This window comes from Danio rerio, chromosome 19, assembly GCF_052040795.2.
Source record: "Danio rerio strain M-AB ecotype USA chromosome 19, GRCz13ab, whole genome shotgun sequence".
Lineage (NCBI taxonomy): Eukaryota > Metazoa > Chordata > Actinopteri > Cypriniformes > Danionidae > Danio > Danio rerio.
Window position 1 is genome coordinate 34,167,501 of NC_141039.2, and position 15,478 is coordinate 34,182,978.

General features: G+C 36.1%; 2 protein-coding genes across 4 annotated transcripts in view; both read right to left on the minus strand.

Annotated features, from left to right (window-relative positions):
* The window catches only part of znf704 (zinc finger protein 704), a 92,876-nt gene extending 81,804 nt beyond the window's left edge, over nt 1-11,072 (minus strand). For 2 of the 3 annotated variants that reach the window (XR_015516005.1, XM_087294603.1), the window contains exon 1: nt 10,483-11,037. Coding sequence is in view for 2 of the 3 variants with exons in the window: in XM_087294603.1 (XP_087150729.1) it covers nt 10,483-10,728 (246 nt within the window). In the remaining variant the exon portion in view is untranslated. 3 annotated transcript variants of the gene reach the window in all.
* hpca (hippocalcin) overlaps nt 1-15,478 on the minus strand; it is an 802,490-nt gene that overhangs the window by 103,195 nt on the left and 683,817 nt on the right. The gene's annotated exons all lie outside the window — the stretch shown is intronic.

The window sequence follows — 15,478 nt, forward strand, 5'->3', positions numbered from 1 at the left end:
GTGACTGCGCCGGGGACTCGAAGGCAGTTGGCAGGAAGCACAGCGGTTGAGAAGTGGTTGCTAGGCGGTTGCTAAGATGTTGCTAAGGCATTCCTAGGTAGTTGCTAGGGTGTTCTGAGTGGTTTCTAGGCTGTTGCTAGGGTCCACTGGACTGTTAATCGGAAGGCCTCATTTACATTTTTGATCAAATCGAGAGAGAGAGAGAGAGAGAGAACTGATTTGTTCAGGTTGTTTAATGCAGATCACTATAGTATAGTTAGTATTTATAGTATATATTATAATCTGAACAAAATTACATTATAATAAATATCATATGAAGAAAAATATTAAATTAAAATACTAATGAAACAATAGCACATACATTTAGTTAATTTGTCTTTTATTTAATCAGTCTTATCAGTTTTGCAGTTAATAAAGAGTACAGTCAATTTACAGTAATTTGCAGCGTTATATATATAGTTATATAGTTATATATACAGTTTACAGGAAGAAAATCGCATTAAATACAATATTAGGCCGTCTTCATCACGTGGTTAATTCTGACCAATGACGTTGTTCCACCCCACTGGCCACTAACACAATGTTATAATCGTAATATTTAATTGTCATCACCTGGGTGATTTTATTTATTTTTTTGGTACAGCATAGGCCAAAAGCTTGGCTTTCATTGTCATTATCACAAGTGAGGAGAAGGTTTTTTTGCGGTACAGAATATTCTGTTTTGAAAGAAATATCTGAAGTAAACTTATGTTTTTGCCAACATAAAAGGGGGATAAAAAATAATCCTTATAACCCTAACCATAAATGTGTGTGTGTGTGTATGTATATATATATATATATATATATATATATATATATATATATATATATATATATATATATACACACACACACACACACACACACACACACACACACACACACACATATATATATATATATATATATATACACACACACACACACACACATATATATACATAGTTGAAGTCAGAATTATTAACCCCCAGTTGATTTTTTTTCCCTTTTTTAAATATTTCCCAAATGGTGTTTAACAGAGCAAGGAAATTTTCACTGTATGTCTGATAATATTTTTTCTTCTTGAGAAAGTCTTATTTGTTTTATTTCGGCTAGAATAAAAGCAGTTATTAATTATTTTTTTGCTGAAACAATCTTCCCTCCATTAAACAGAAATTGGGGAAAAAATAAACAGGGGAGCTAATAATTCTGACATCAACTGTATGAATATATATATATACAGGGCTCGAAATTAACTTTTTTACTTGGTAGCACCGGTGCTCCCAACTTCAAATATTCAGGGGCACCAAAATAAATTTAGGAGCACCAGAAAAAATTTAGGAGCTCCCACCAAAAATGAATGAGCACTGCTGCAAATTGCTTTTTAAGGGATTTATTGTATTTTAAAACAACATCAATAGGACTGACAAAAACCAGAAACAACTATCTAACTAATGCTGCGAAGACATTGATATTTGTGTGCAATAATTCTAAAATGAATGTCTAATAATTATAGAATATTAGTGATGATGAAAATGACAATAATAGTAATGATTTCCATTTCTCATTATGATACTGCCTTGAATGTGCATGAATGTAGGTTATCTGCTATAAAAAGTCTGTTACTTTATGAAAAATAATTGTATAGTTTGCATCAAACAAAAATGAAGCATTGCAGTAAGAAATATTGATTTTGTACTGCTGTTTTTATATGCATGTCAATTTAATAAATAATATTTCTGCTACAAAACAAACAAAAGATTATAATAAATCATTCAATTCAATGATGAAAGCTGCAAAGCAGTCATCAGTAAATAAATAAAAAAATAATATACACCTCAAAAAAGAATAGACAAAAGAAAGAAAGTAAAGTCTCACTTCTATCACTCTTTAAAAGTTTTGGTTTCAGTTTGTGTCAATTTAAAGGTTCAGTCTGAGATGATCTTCATTTTTCTGTGTTTGTGGAAAAGCTGGCGAGTCAGCCGACCCAATTTATGAGCAGGCAGAGCAGGATTCTTGCACTAACCATCGGCGCAATACTGGTCTTTGTTATGAGCCGCAGTTTCAGTGATCTCAGCTGGTGGATCATTATTCACCACGTGACGTGTCACGATCTCTCTCATCTACACCTCAATTTTAGGTGGGGTTTGCAAACCTGGGTGCTTTAAGTTTTTACTCTTCAGCCGTTTGCATTTCCCGTGGTCATAAAAGCTCCTTCCCTGTCATCTGACAGCGGAATACCTTGAGTGATTGACAGCTAATATGAACCAATATAGCGGCAGGGAAGAGCGATTCAGCACGTTTTTACAAAAAATCAAAACAGGTCGCACTACAACCATCTGCAGTCGCACTAATGCGCCCAAATATGTTATGAGGTCGCATAGATTAATTTTCAGGCGCATATGCGACCAAAATGGTCGCAATTTCAGCTTCAAATGTTGTAACAAGCACGTCTGAAATGAGCCCGAATTTCTGTAGATTCAAAACAGTCAACACGGATATCCCCGCCTCTTAAAGGGCCAGTACTAAATTACAAAGGGCTCAAAAATAGTCTTCTGGCGCCATCTTGTGGACACTCTGACACGCTTTGAGTCTGAATTTTACAAATTTAATATAAAAAAAATATTTATAGGAAAACTGTTATTTATAATTACACCAAATAAATATGACACTTATCAGTAATTTCAAACACATCTTTTGGCCAAATTTGAGGATTGTATACTTTTTTATATGCCCCAAATACTCGATACAATTTTTTAATAAAAAAATTTTTAATTCAAAAACTACAAATCTTATCGGCATGAGGACATACAGCAACCATCTCATGAGCAGAAGGCAGCTTTTGACCAAATTTGGGGCTTGTAGCATCTAAGTCCTGGGAGGAGAAGCGATTGCTTTTTTTAGGTCAGAAGCCGGAATAATAATAAGAATAATAATAAGAATAAGTTTAAGTAGCATTACAGTATGTTGGCTTTCTCAAGCCAACATAATAAATAAGACAGAGCAAAAATAAAAATGCTGGAGTTTGAAATGCGTTGCTAGAGGAATAAGAAGAGGTCATACATATTGATGTAAAATAGTTGTTTTTATTTATTTTTTGTATTATCTAAGTATAAAGTTAAAATACAATAAAGATATAAATAAATAAATAAATAAATAAAAAATGTTTTTTGGGGAGTATAACAAAATTCAAGTACAGAAATAGAGAAATCAAACGTAAAATAACATGGTCCTCATCATTGTACAAGTCAGTTTTTAAATAATATTTAATCTATCTTTTAATCTGTAATAAACGATCTAATTCTGGCTATTGTGGATGCACACATTGCGATATGGATGCTCAAACAATATATTGTTCAGCCCTATTCCAAATACACTTTTAAATTAGGGGTGGGAATCACGGTAATTTACGATTCAATATTATCACGATATTTTGCCCCCGATATTGATATATCACGATATCCGTGATTCAGGGATAGAATCACTAGAAAACCATCCATTTATCACGGTTCTTGTAAATGAAGAGAAAAAATGCATTAAAGTTATAAGATGTATTGCTTTTATTAGCGGATCGTTTTATAGATCTGCAACAATGTAAAAAAAAAGCTTAAAAATGACTGAAATGCTCACATCTCGAAGTCAGTCATAGCAGCAGCAACTTAATTTTGTGGAAAATACATTTAAGAAAAAACTGTCAAAACAAACAGTTGCAGTTAAACAATTAAACTTTTAAACATTTAGTTAAATATCAATACTTGGCGCCAGAGTATCGATAATATATTGCGGCCGGAAATATCACGATAAATCGGTCTATCTGTCTCACCCCTATTTTGGACTAATTCCATGCAAATGTCAACCTTGCGATGAAAAAGTATTTACCAAAATATCGAAACTAGGGCTGGGCGATTTGGCCCAAAATAGATTGAACATTTTAACTTGATTACAATTAATAAACGATTCTTTTATTTATTTATTTATTTATTTTTATTTTTTTAATAGTTCCTTGACAAGTTTAGTAAATATGCTCACATATTACAAGTGAGAGATTGTTGATTATTTATTTATTGATTGATTATGTAGGATAATTTATTGAACACCAACGCTGAACACTTAAATTAAAACACACATTGCCTAAAATGAAATGTCACTTCTTTCTTATAAAAAAAAAAAGTATAAAAATCAGATACGTATATTTGAGAGTGTTCAAGTTGTGCACGAACAGAGGAAATCGGCACATGAACAAAGTGATTCACATACTCGTATTACATAAATGCACTCTTTTTTTAATTAAAATAACGCCATAGAGATCAGATGTGGCTGCAGAGTGCAGAACATTTTTTAGTTCAGTGAAGTGACGTAACAGAGAAAGTAATTAAAAAAAATCAACCTGGAAAAATTACATCGATTATAGCTTCTGAATGACAATGTCAATTCGTTTTTGATTAATCGCCCAGCCCTAAGCAAAACCTTTTTTAAGTTTTTTTGTGAAGTCTTGTATTTTACAGTACGATAAAAATACCTAAAAATCTCTCTGCCAGCATTTTTGAACAATTATATATGATTTAGCAAAGTCACAAAAGTGGTAATTTAACCACTTTTCACTGCCACATCCATAACGAAGCTTCTCCCTCATAACTACAAAAATGTCAATAAATTTAAATCAATTATTTTTGGCTATTGAGAGCCACCTCTTATCCTTTTGATTAGCATTGTTTCTTTTTGGTTGTGCATTTTAATTCCTACAAAGTATGTTGTAAACTTAAAGACTTTTCTGGTTACATCCACAACCCATGTTTATTTTCCTCATTTCAAATCTTAAAAATGTGTACAGATTGATATTTTTCTGATCCCATAACTCTGTGGTTAGTTGTTTTGGAAAACATAAACAGATGTGTGAATATAATGTTAACATATACTTTCTATGTGAATTTATGTTTGGAGTTTATACACACATCAACTGTCACATCCATAACCGCCAATTTGTCACACCTAATCAATTTGTGTCTGTAGAGTTCACTTACAATACATATTTTTAAAATCTGTTTCCTCCAAACGAGCCATAAATCTCCACTTACAGTACATACGACAAACTTCAACTCCAGTCAATGATGCCTCATTTACAACTACAGGGGCTGTTAATGCTAAAGACCCCTACTGTGAGCCTTGTTTGCTTGCAATCACGGAGCATTACGCTGTATTTAAGCTGTGGGCAATTAACGCATCGGTCAATACAAACACCTTAACAATGCTCAGGATGAAGAAATCCTATTTGCTGATCTGCAGGCGTGTTTGTTTAGCAGATCTGCGCTGCTGACAAAAGAAAAATAAATCCCCCTCGTTCTGCCATTTCCCCCTTAGCACAACAAGCCACCATCCGTGACCACACTAATGCAAAGACGAGCAGCTTTTTCCTCTCGCACGTCTCATCTGCACAGCAGCAATAGACTCTGTGCAATTGCACTGTGACTAAAGCTGCGGTGCACTAAACCTCACGCTACGGAGAGGGCAAACAGGGGCCAAGACGACGCACATCACCGCATACACTAGCGGAGAGCATGATCTAACAGTGCAATTCAGATCATTATCTTACCGTAACGCGATTAGCTCGACTGAGAGAGAGTAAACGCTGAGCTTTGAGTGTCTGGGAGTTTACGGACTATAATGGAGTTAAACATAAAATGGATGGATTACCTGCCTCATTGCTGATCCAGGTTGATAAGGGCTGAAAACGCTATTACAAAACATTAAAGCTGATGACTAGTATGAGCGAGGTTATTTTAACAATTTCTCTATAGAATAAATACAATTTTTTATCTTTAACTGTCATCATAAGCTCAACGTCATGTCTTTAGAAATCTTTATTTATTTATTTTTTGGTTGAACACAAAAAGAGATATTTTGAAGAATGTACTGGCTGCTCTTTTCCATACAATGGCAGTGATTTAGAAGTGGGCCTCCTAATTATTTATAAAAAGATATACAAGCACCAACAAGGTCTATATATAATGGTTTATGTAAAAGGTTTAAAACTTGTAAATGCTATGGACACCAAAATATGAAATATCAGCCTTACGCAAGGGAACAACATCCTAAAATGTAAAAGGTATTCTTGACTAAAGTTTACTACTCATTATAGCACTGCATTTATTTGCATTTATGTGTTTACATATTTATTCATTTGTTTTAATCAAACTGTTATTCATTAATTTAGTTATAATATGTAACTGAGGCTAGCAGGTAAACCTCACTCCTCTGACCTCAAAAGGTGCTCTAGTGACAGACACTAAAAGCCACAATCTTTAGTCACCTTGTTAGAGCAACCGACTTCCATGCAAAGAATTGTTGCTCAGTGAGAGTTGGTTTGCAATAGACTGGTGGGTTACATTTGGGGGCTCGTCCGGGATGGGGACCCACATCCAAAAATGTAAAAGGCATTCATGACTAAAGTTTACTACTCCTTATAGCACTGCATTTATTTGTTTACAAATTTATTCATTTGTTATAATCAAACTATTATTCATTTAATTTAGTTATAATATGTAACGAAGGCTACCTAGTGAAGTGCTATGCAGGTAAACCTCACTCCTCTGATCACAAAAGATGCTCTAGCGACAGACACTAGAAGCCATGGTCTTTAGTCTTCTTATTAGAGCAACCGACTTTCATACAAAGAATCGTCGGTACGATTCCAGCTCAGCGCGAGTTGGGTGGAAGCACTGGTAGGTTACCCTTGGGGCTCGTCCAAGATAAGAGTGAGGTTTAGGGGGGTGAGTGTAATGGAGGCCAGCTAGCGTGGGTTACATGCATTAAGACCAGTGGGTTACATACATATAGTATATTGCTGTATATTTGATGCGTTAATTCACAAACATAATATTTACAAACATATTATTTATCATTTTAGCAAAAATATAAACATAATTGTGATATCTAGAAGCCGTAGTCTTTAGTCTGCTTGTTAGAGCAACCAATTTCCATGCAAACAAAAACCGTCTGTCGATCCCAGCTCAGCATGAGTTGGTTGCAGTAGGACCAGTGGGTTAAATTTGGGGGCTCGTCCGGGATGGGAGTGAGGTTTATGGAGATGAGTGTAATGGAGGTCAGCTAGCGCGGGTTGAGTGCAGTAGGACGGGTGGGTTACATATATAGACTACTGCTGTATATTTGATGTCTTAATTCACAAATATAATATGATTTTTTTTTCATTTTTGTGTGTTATTTATCATTTTAGCAAAAATAAAAACTAATATAGTAATAACTATTAAAAACTAATAAAAACTATATTGTGATATCTGGCCTTTTTAGCATTTATCAGCCATAGTTTTAAAATGAGTTTATATTTACCAGAATATTATTACTGCTTTATTTTTATGAAAACCAGACTGAAAATGTCAGAAGTTTTTTTTTCTCTTTTGGTTGATCTTTTCCTTTAAAGCAATCAGGGCAGGAATAATACCATTCCACATATGAGATGAATGCCAGGCTTTGGCGTGTTTTCAAGAGATGAACAGATTTGTTAAAGCGGTACCATGTTGTGCAAGACCTTCAAGCGTCAAATCAAAAATGCACAGCTGACATGTTCAAATTTAAATTTCACACACTATTAAGTTCTGTCTTTCTCTTTCAAGACACAAACACACACCCTTGGCTTGGTGCACTCGTGTTTTTTTTTAACTGGTCACAGCTTTTTCTACCTCATGTGGAGCAAAGACTCCAAAATCTGATCAAATATGGGTCACAATTCATGTGCCAGTCAAAATATTCAAATGAGATCTTGTTTTTGTTAAAGATTTAAACCAATTTAAACAGATCTTGACTGATCTAATACAAAACAAAATAATTAGATTTGAGACCAGAATGCACACAGATGAGCACTTCAAATTTAATTATCTAATTATTTAAATATTTTGAATATTCACAATGAAATCAAGCACACGTGTTAGATGCTACATTAAATATTTATGATATCTACTGCCAAAAAACTGTGATGGTTTTCTATAACTACTTATCTACATCTGTAACTGGCTAGCATCCATGATGACCAAATTTTCATGCAAATTAATTACAACAGCAACAAAAGCCTTGGTGCATGAAGAGTTAAGACTGTTAGACGGTCTGTGTGAGTTGATTAAATTTTGATATTAAGCAGTGGAAACAACATGGGAACAAAAACAATCCAGCCCGCCTTTGTCTGGAAATGCCACACTGTAATACACTTAAAGTGAAGCCCCCTCCCCTTACTATGCAAGTCAACAAGTGGCATTCCCCCAAACCGAATGGCACTCGTTTGGGAATCCAGGCGCCTTGCCAAAGCCCCAGATTCTACGAGCATGACCCTCTGTAGTGCTGCGTTTTGCTGCCGTTATGGAGCAGCTGCTCCGGGACCATTAGCCTCCACCCTATCCCTCCGTGCTCACATTGCTTACATCTTAACTCCCCCCCATCACTTTATTTCTCCAGAGTGTACGTCAGCATGTGTTGTATATAACAGTTGCTCGAGTTACATTACAAAAGCATAATTATTGCTTCTGATTACATATTCAGCCTGACTGGGGTGCAGATGTAGTACATGACAACAACACTGCGGCGTTGCACTTGCCAAAAACAAGCATCCCATTTTTACAAATACTTAAAATCAATAGAATGTGCATGTAGATTTTGTTATTTACTATCATTTGTTATAATTATTTTCTATTTCAAATCAATTCAGATGTCATGAAAGCAAGTCTTACAGCTCTGAAATGGAACCGTTCTTGTCGTTTTGACCCTCTTTGTTTTGATATGGCACCTCAGGCTGTATAACTTGATGACTGCAATTAGGTCATTATATTGCAAAAAAAAAAAACCTTTGTGTTTCACAATTACGTGCAAGCAGCAACCCACTCAGCCAACTGTGTAATCACAATGAGCTCAGTGAATAAACTGAGCTCGATCTAAAGCATTAAACGATATTTACTGAAACACGATAACTGTAAAAGCCCTGCATGTCGAAAACACTGAGATCAGAGAAGAGCCGGTTTGCAGAGAGACGGAGGCTGCTGTACGCGAGCGCGCGCTCAAGCTTCTCCTGCGCGTGATGCTGCAGAGCTGTTTGTTTTCCACTGTTATCCACCCACTAAAGTCAGATAATCAGCGGCTTAGACGGGCCCTACATGGCTACAGACGGCCTTAAATTCAACAAACCATTATTTTACGACAATCATTATAAATATAGTATATTTGCAAAACTTGTCCATTTGGTCAGATTGAATATGAGAGTTAATTTGCTGTTTACTCTGTATTCCACACCGCATTTAAACCTTTCTGATGTGCTGTGTTGTATTCACTTGGCTGAATGAAATGAACACAGCACGAGATGTACGAATTGTGAACAAACGACTCTTATGAACAGGCTCTTTTTAACGAACAGGTCTAAAAGATTCATGAAATAGAAGCGCAGGGCTCGTCGGTGAGCGAATCGTTTACAGACAACACTGTTCTTGCGAGTCATCTTTCTATTAGGCTATGTCCGATTGAAACAAACTGATCACTTTTTGTAGACTTCAGTCATTAGAATTGAGCCGAATGTTTTTTATTTTATTTTTATTACTACATGTAAAATAAGATATAAGTCTACATAAGTGAGTTCAATAGATTAAAAATAGCCTAAATGATTGACTACAAGTTAATCGGTCATGAAAATGACAAAAAGCATAACGTTTAAATTGTTTTAGCCAGTTAAACTCACCAAATCAGTATTTTTTAAAGCCTTTACCACATAGTGACTGCACTCAAAAAATAAGTCTGCTATTTGTTCAAACTTCTTTTTTAAAATGAGTTGAAACAACACAATTCTTGTTTTTTTTGGACAACTTAATTGTTTTATGTTCAATCTACTTAAATTTGTAAAAACTCATAAGCTAACTTAGTTCCTTTAAGTTGTCCCAACACAAATCAATTACGTGGAACCCAGTATTTTTTACAGTGCATGTCAACTATAAGATACATGCAATTCATATAGATAAGCTGTTCTTTGCAAGAGGCATTGATTCGGTTTTTAGAGTCATTCATTCATTTTCTTTTCGGCTTAGTTCCTTTATTGATCAGGGGTCGCCACGGCGGAATGAACTGCCAGTTTTTAGATTTGATCCAATTTTATTACAACGGATCAAAACTGTCGGAGTTCAACAAATTGAGAGCATGGACACTGGTTCTATAATTTGGTAACTAAAAAGTAATTTGGCAGCTAAATGTTTAATTTAGAGAGCCAACGACTCCTTAATCATTTTAGTGCGGAGCTCTTGCCTCAGCATAATGAGGCTATACTGCAATATCTGCTCTCTCACTTTCAAATGAAAATGATTTGGACTATCAAACAAGTAATATCTCAATGCAATGTAAACAATACTGTGTGCGACAAGGTGCACACAACAACAACAACAACAACAACAACAAGCTCAGCTGACCACACACACACACACACACCTTCAGGCTCGACTTCAGCGGCGCCTTCGCAGTCATCTGTGCAATCTCTTCCTCTGAATATTCTTTCACGCTCCCGTCTTGCATGAGCACGGTGTACACGTTGCGCCGATGGCCGGTTGAAGCATCCCTGTTGTCTTGTTTGACAGCCTGGATGACTCCCGTGAGCGGAGCCGCGTCCCCTGTTAAACCCGGCGCGCACACGCGGCTTCCAATGACCGAGCGCTTCACCAGCCGCCGCGTATGCATAGTTGATATATCAATCAAATGCGTAAATCTAATGACTTCGATCGTTGCACAAGAACGTGCCTTTTAAAAGCAAAAAATATCACGCTGACAAAACCCGAACATACCGACCGTCATCATGGGCCGAACATGCAAAAAATACGACAACATTACCACATATCTGGACCGCATCCACATAATTCACCGGCGTTTGCGCGCATGTTCGGAACACGAGACCGGCGAACGGTTACGACATGCAAATGAGCTACGCTTGATAACCTCTTCGTCCGTCTGACCGTACGACCGACCGGCAACCGATATCTTTCTTCTGTCGACCTGTTTGTTTTGCTTGCCGTTCCCTTAAAGCTGATGGACTGTGGTAAAACGCGGAGCGGATCAGCAGTTTTGGATTGATAAACACTGTGTGTTTTTCACAATACACAGCACGGGCATTTATGTAACAACAAACAACCTGAAAATGGACGACTGGAGAACTAACTTATACTAATGCATCAAATAGCATCTCCAGTGTCGATAGTGTTGATTTAATAGCTGGTTTTAAAGTCAGATCACAGTAAATCCTGTTCCACGAGAGAACGGCTCCATTCCGTATAATCCATTCGTGTTTTCAAGAGCCATTGGCCGTACCGGCGGAATGTCGCCTGTAAACATGTGCGCTCGCGCAGCCAGTGTGCGTTCTGATTGGCTGACGGCACACACGCCTCCACTCGCTCGCGCTCTCTTTCATCTGCAGTTTCCCTCCAAACACAAGCAACGGGCTCTGCGATTTATACAATGACGTAAGGATGGGGAGAGGATAGTCTTTGAGTAGGTATTATGTAGGTAGGTCAGTGCTCATAACATTAATGACAGTGATGATGATGATTATGATAGTATACCGTCAAAACCGAGTGTGTGACCCGGCGAGAATGATTGACAGGCGGCAGGGATTCCCGTGGGTCCTCTGGGGTGACGAGATCTGTCTTTGATTTAATAAACTGTTTAAGTAAAACCACATAGCAAATAGAGAAACTTGGCTGACCATAATACAAACAGTTAAAGCTTTATATTTGTTATATTGAAGGTGGTTGTGTTTGTTAATGTTGACCTCTTAAAGGGATATCACATAAAAATGTTATTAGTCATTGTTCTACCTGCATAGTAATGTTTATTTCTATATTTCAATGTAAATGATGACAGAATTGGTGGATGAACTGTACTTTTTAACTTGCTATTAAATTTATGAGATTTATACGTCACCTGAAAGCTGAGTAAATAATATATATGTTTTTTTGGGGATAGGAAAATTGTGACCAAGTACAACTACATTTATTTAAAAATCTGGAATTTAAGATTTCAAACTAAAAATCTAAATTTTGAGAAAATTGCCTTTAAAGTTGTCCCAATTAAGTTATTAGCAAAGCATAAATTAGATATAAAATAATAATATATCAAATAATTTAATATATGTTAAAGGAGGAAATTTACAAAATGTTGTCATGGGACATAATCTCATAATAATATATATTTTATACTATATGCTATTTTAATATAATAGTATATAATATAATATTTTATATTATATACTTTTTGCATAAAATAAGTAATTTTGACCCAGACAAAGTATTGTTGGTTTTTCTATCTTAAGTCTGGTTTTGTGGCCTAGGGTTAGGGCAGTGCGATTTTGGAAAATCTGACATTGCAATATTTTGTTTTTATATGGGCGTCACAGTGATGCAGTAGGTAGCACGATCGCCTCACAGCAAAAAGGTCGCTGGTTCAAGCCTCGGCTGGGTCAGTTTGCATTTCTGTGTGGAGTTTGCATGTTCTCCCCATGTTAGAACAAATCTGTATATATAACTCAACATCCAGATTTTATTTTTTTTTAACTGACTGCATCTCTGTTTAATGTTTTTCGTATTTCTTTTTTTCCATATTTGTTTTGTGTTGTCACTTTATGTACACTGGAAGCTGCAAAACAAATTCTTTGTGTGTGTGAAGCAAACTTGGCAATAAAACTGATTCTGATTCTGGTGTTGGCGTGGGTTTCCTTCAGGTGCTCCAGTTACCCCCACAGTCCAAAGACATGAGCTAAAGGTGAGTTGGGCTAGCTAAATTGTCCGTAGTGTATGTGTGTGAATGAGTGTGTATGGGTGTTTCCCAGGGTTGCTGCTAGAAGGGCATCCATTGCGTAAAAACATGTGCTAGATAAGTTGGCGGTTCATTCTAAAGCTGAAGAAAAATGAATGAATAAATGAATGGATGAATGAATTAATAAATCAATGAATAAATGAATGGATAATGCGATATGTGTATAATTTCACCAGATTTCGACTAATTCATTTATTTAGATAGATTGGAATGATCAAGTCTTTTTCTATGCAGTCCGTTTGCAAAAATCATTAATTACAGTATAATAGCAGCACAATCAAACATAAAATATCATGGTCATTGTAAAAATTATTTTAAAATAATAATATCATTAATCTTTATTAAATAATCTAAGCCTGTGTTGTGACTATTGCTGATACACACATTGTGATATTGGTGCAGGAACAATATATTGTGCAGCCCTACCTAGGGTCATAAATGATAAGTCATAAATGAATATCGTAATTTGATCAGTGAAACATGTAGGCTGCACCTGAAATCCCTGTCAGTAGGTACCATATTTGAAACAGAACTTTACAATATATTACTTCTGGTATCGCTACCATTCACTCTCCTGTGGCTCCTGTTCCCTAGATGCGGATTTCTCAAGAATACATGTAATCTGGGTACTTTTCAAATTATTTTTATGAATAATATAAATACGGATCTGCTAATTGTATCACATATGCTTTTTTTTTTTTTTTTTTTTTTGGTTAACTGTCATAGGGAAGTGTGAATATTCAATAATAGACCTTATCAAGCAGACATCAGGTACGGCCAAAAATGTTAAATGACGAGTAATATCAGTGTAAAGCACTAAAACTAACAGCATCCTCACAGAGTTTACTGATAATAATAATACCTTACATTTATATAGCGCTTTTCTAGACACTCAAAGCGCTTTACACATTTTTGGAGAAAATCTCCTTAACCACCACCAGTATGCAGCATCCACCTGGATGATGCAACGACAGCCATATTGCACCAGACCGCAGACCACACACCAGCTGATTAGTGTAGAGAAGATTGATGAAGCCAATTATGATATGAGGATGGTTAGCCATGATGGACAGAGGCCAGTGCAGTGGGTAAATTTGGCCAGGATGGATAGTCTTTTTCGAAGGACATCCTCAGATTTTAACCTTGGGTCACATCAATATATTGGGGCGTTAGGACCCACACAGACAGCAAGTTGAGCTCTCCTTGCTGGCCTCCCTAACTTTTGGCAACAACCTAGCTTTCCCATGTGGTCTCCCATCCAGTTACTCACCAGGCGCAGCCATGCATAGCTTCAGTGGGGCCATGTGACCATGTTACGAAGAGCTAGCTGCCAGTATGAAATGTATTATGCTAAAAGTAACTGTATTGCCCAAAAAGGTGGCAACTGTTACCTACAGTACAACTACTTACAATCAAATTAGACTTGAGAAGAGTAAAACACCACTTCTATATTTTACCTTTCTCCCTTAAAATGTTTATTTTTTTATTTTATAAAAAAACTGCTTTTGTTCTTGCTGAAATAAATCAAATAAGACTTTCCCCAGAAGTAAAAATATTATCAGACATACTGTGAACATTTCTGTGCTCTGTTAAACATTATTTGCGAAATATTTAAATAAAAAAAAATCAAAGGGGGGCTAATAATTCTGACTTCAACTGTACATTAAAAAAATAACAACATATAAATAAAAAGCCATCATCCTTTCCATTTTTTCCCATTGGATTACGATACCTGGTGTTTGGATTAACCACACATTAATTTTCTGCCAACCTTTATGGCACTCTGAAACATTAAAAATCAGATTTGAGATTTGAGGTTAATAAAAAATTAAACAAATTAACAAATGACTATAAAACAATTATAGGGTTGTTTTTAGAGGGGGTTTCCCCCTTTTATTAGGATAGAACAGTGGAGGTTACAGACAGGAAAATATTGGGAGCAGAGATTCTATATGTCAGCGCACTTAACCACAAGGCTATTGGTGCTGACAAGACTTGTATTTTTTGAGGTGTCAGTATGCTTATGTTTATATAGGCCTATTGTTGTGTGTGCAAAATCTGTATATTTATAACCTTCTTCAAGAAAAATGGGGACCGCAAGTTATTCATTCATTCATTTTCTTTTTGGCTTAGTCTCCTTATTAATCTGGGTTCGCCAACGCGGAATGAACCGCCAACTTTTCCAGCATATGTTTTATGCAGCGGAAACGCTTCCAGCTGCAACCCATCACTGGGTTACATACACTCTCATTCACACACATACACTACTGAGAATTTAGCTTACCCAATTCACCTGTACCACATGTCTTTGGACTTGTGGGGGGAATCGAAGCACCAGAGGAAACCCACGGGGACACAGGGAGAACATGCAAACTCCACACAGGAACGCCAGCTGACCAATCTGAGGCTTAAACAAGTGACCTTCTTGCTATGATGCAAATGTGCTACAACTGTGCCACCCTGCTCCCGGCTGCGAGTTACTGACATTTTTATTTTGGGGTCGCATGGTAAAAAGTTTGAGAAGCCCTGGTTTAAGGAAAATGTTACTGTTGAATGTTTTAACTATCAATTGCAGTAATAACAGTACTAAAAGCAACATAATTCAAAAGGGAACATATTTTTG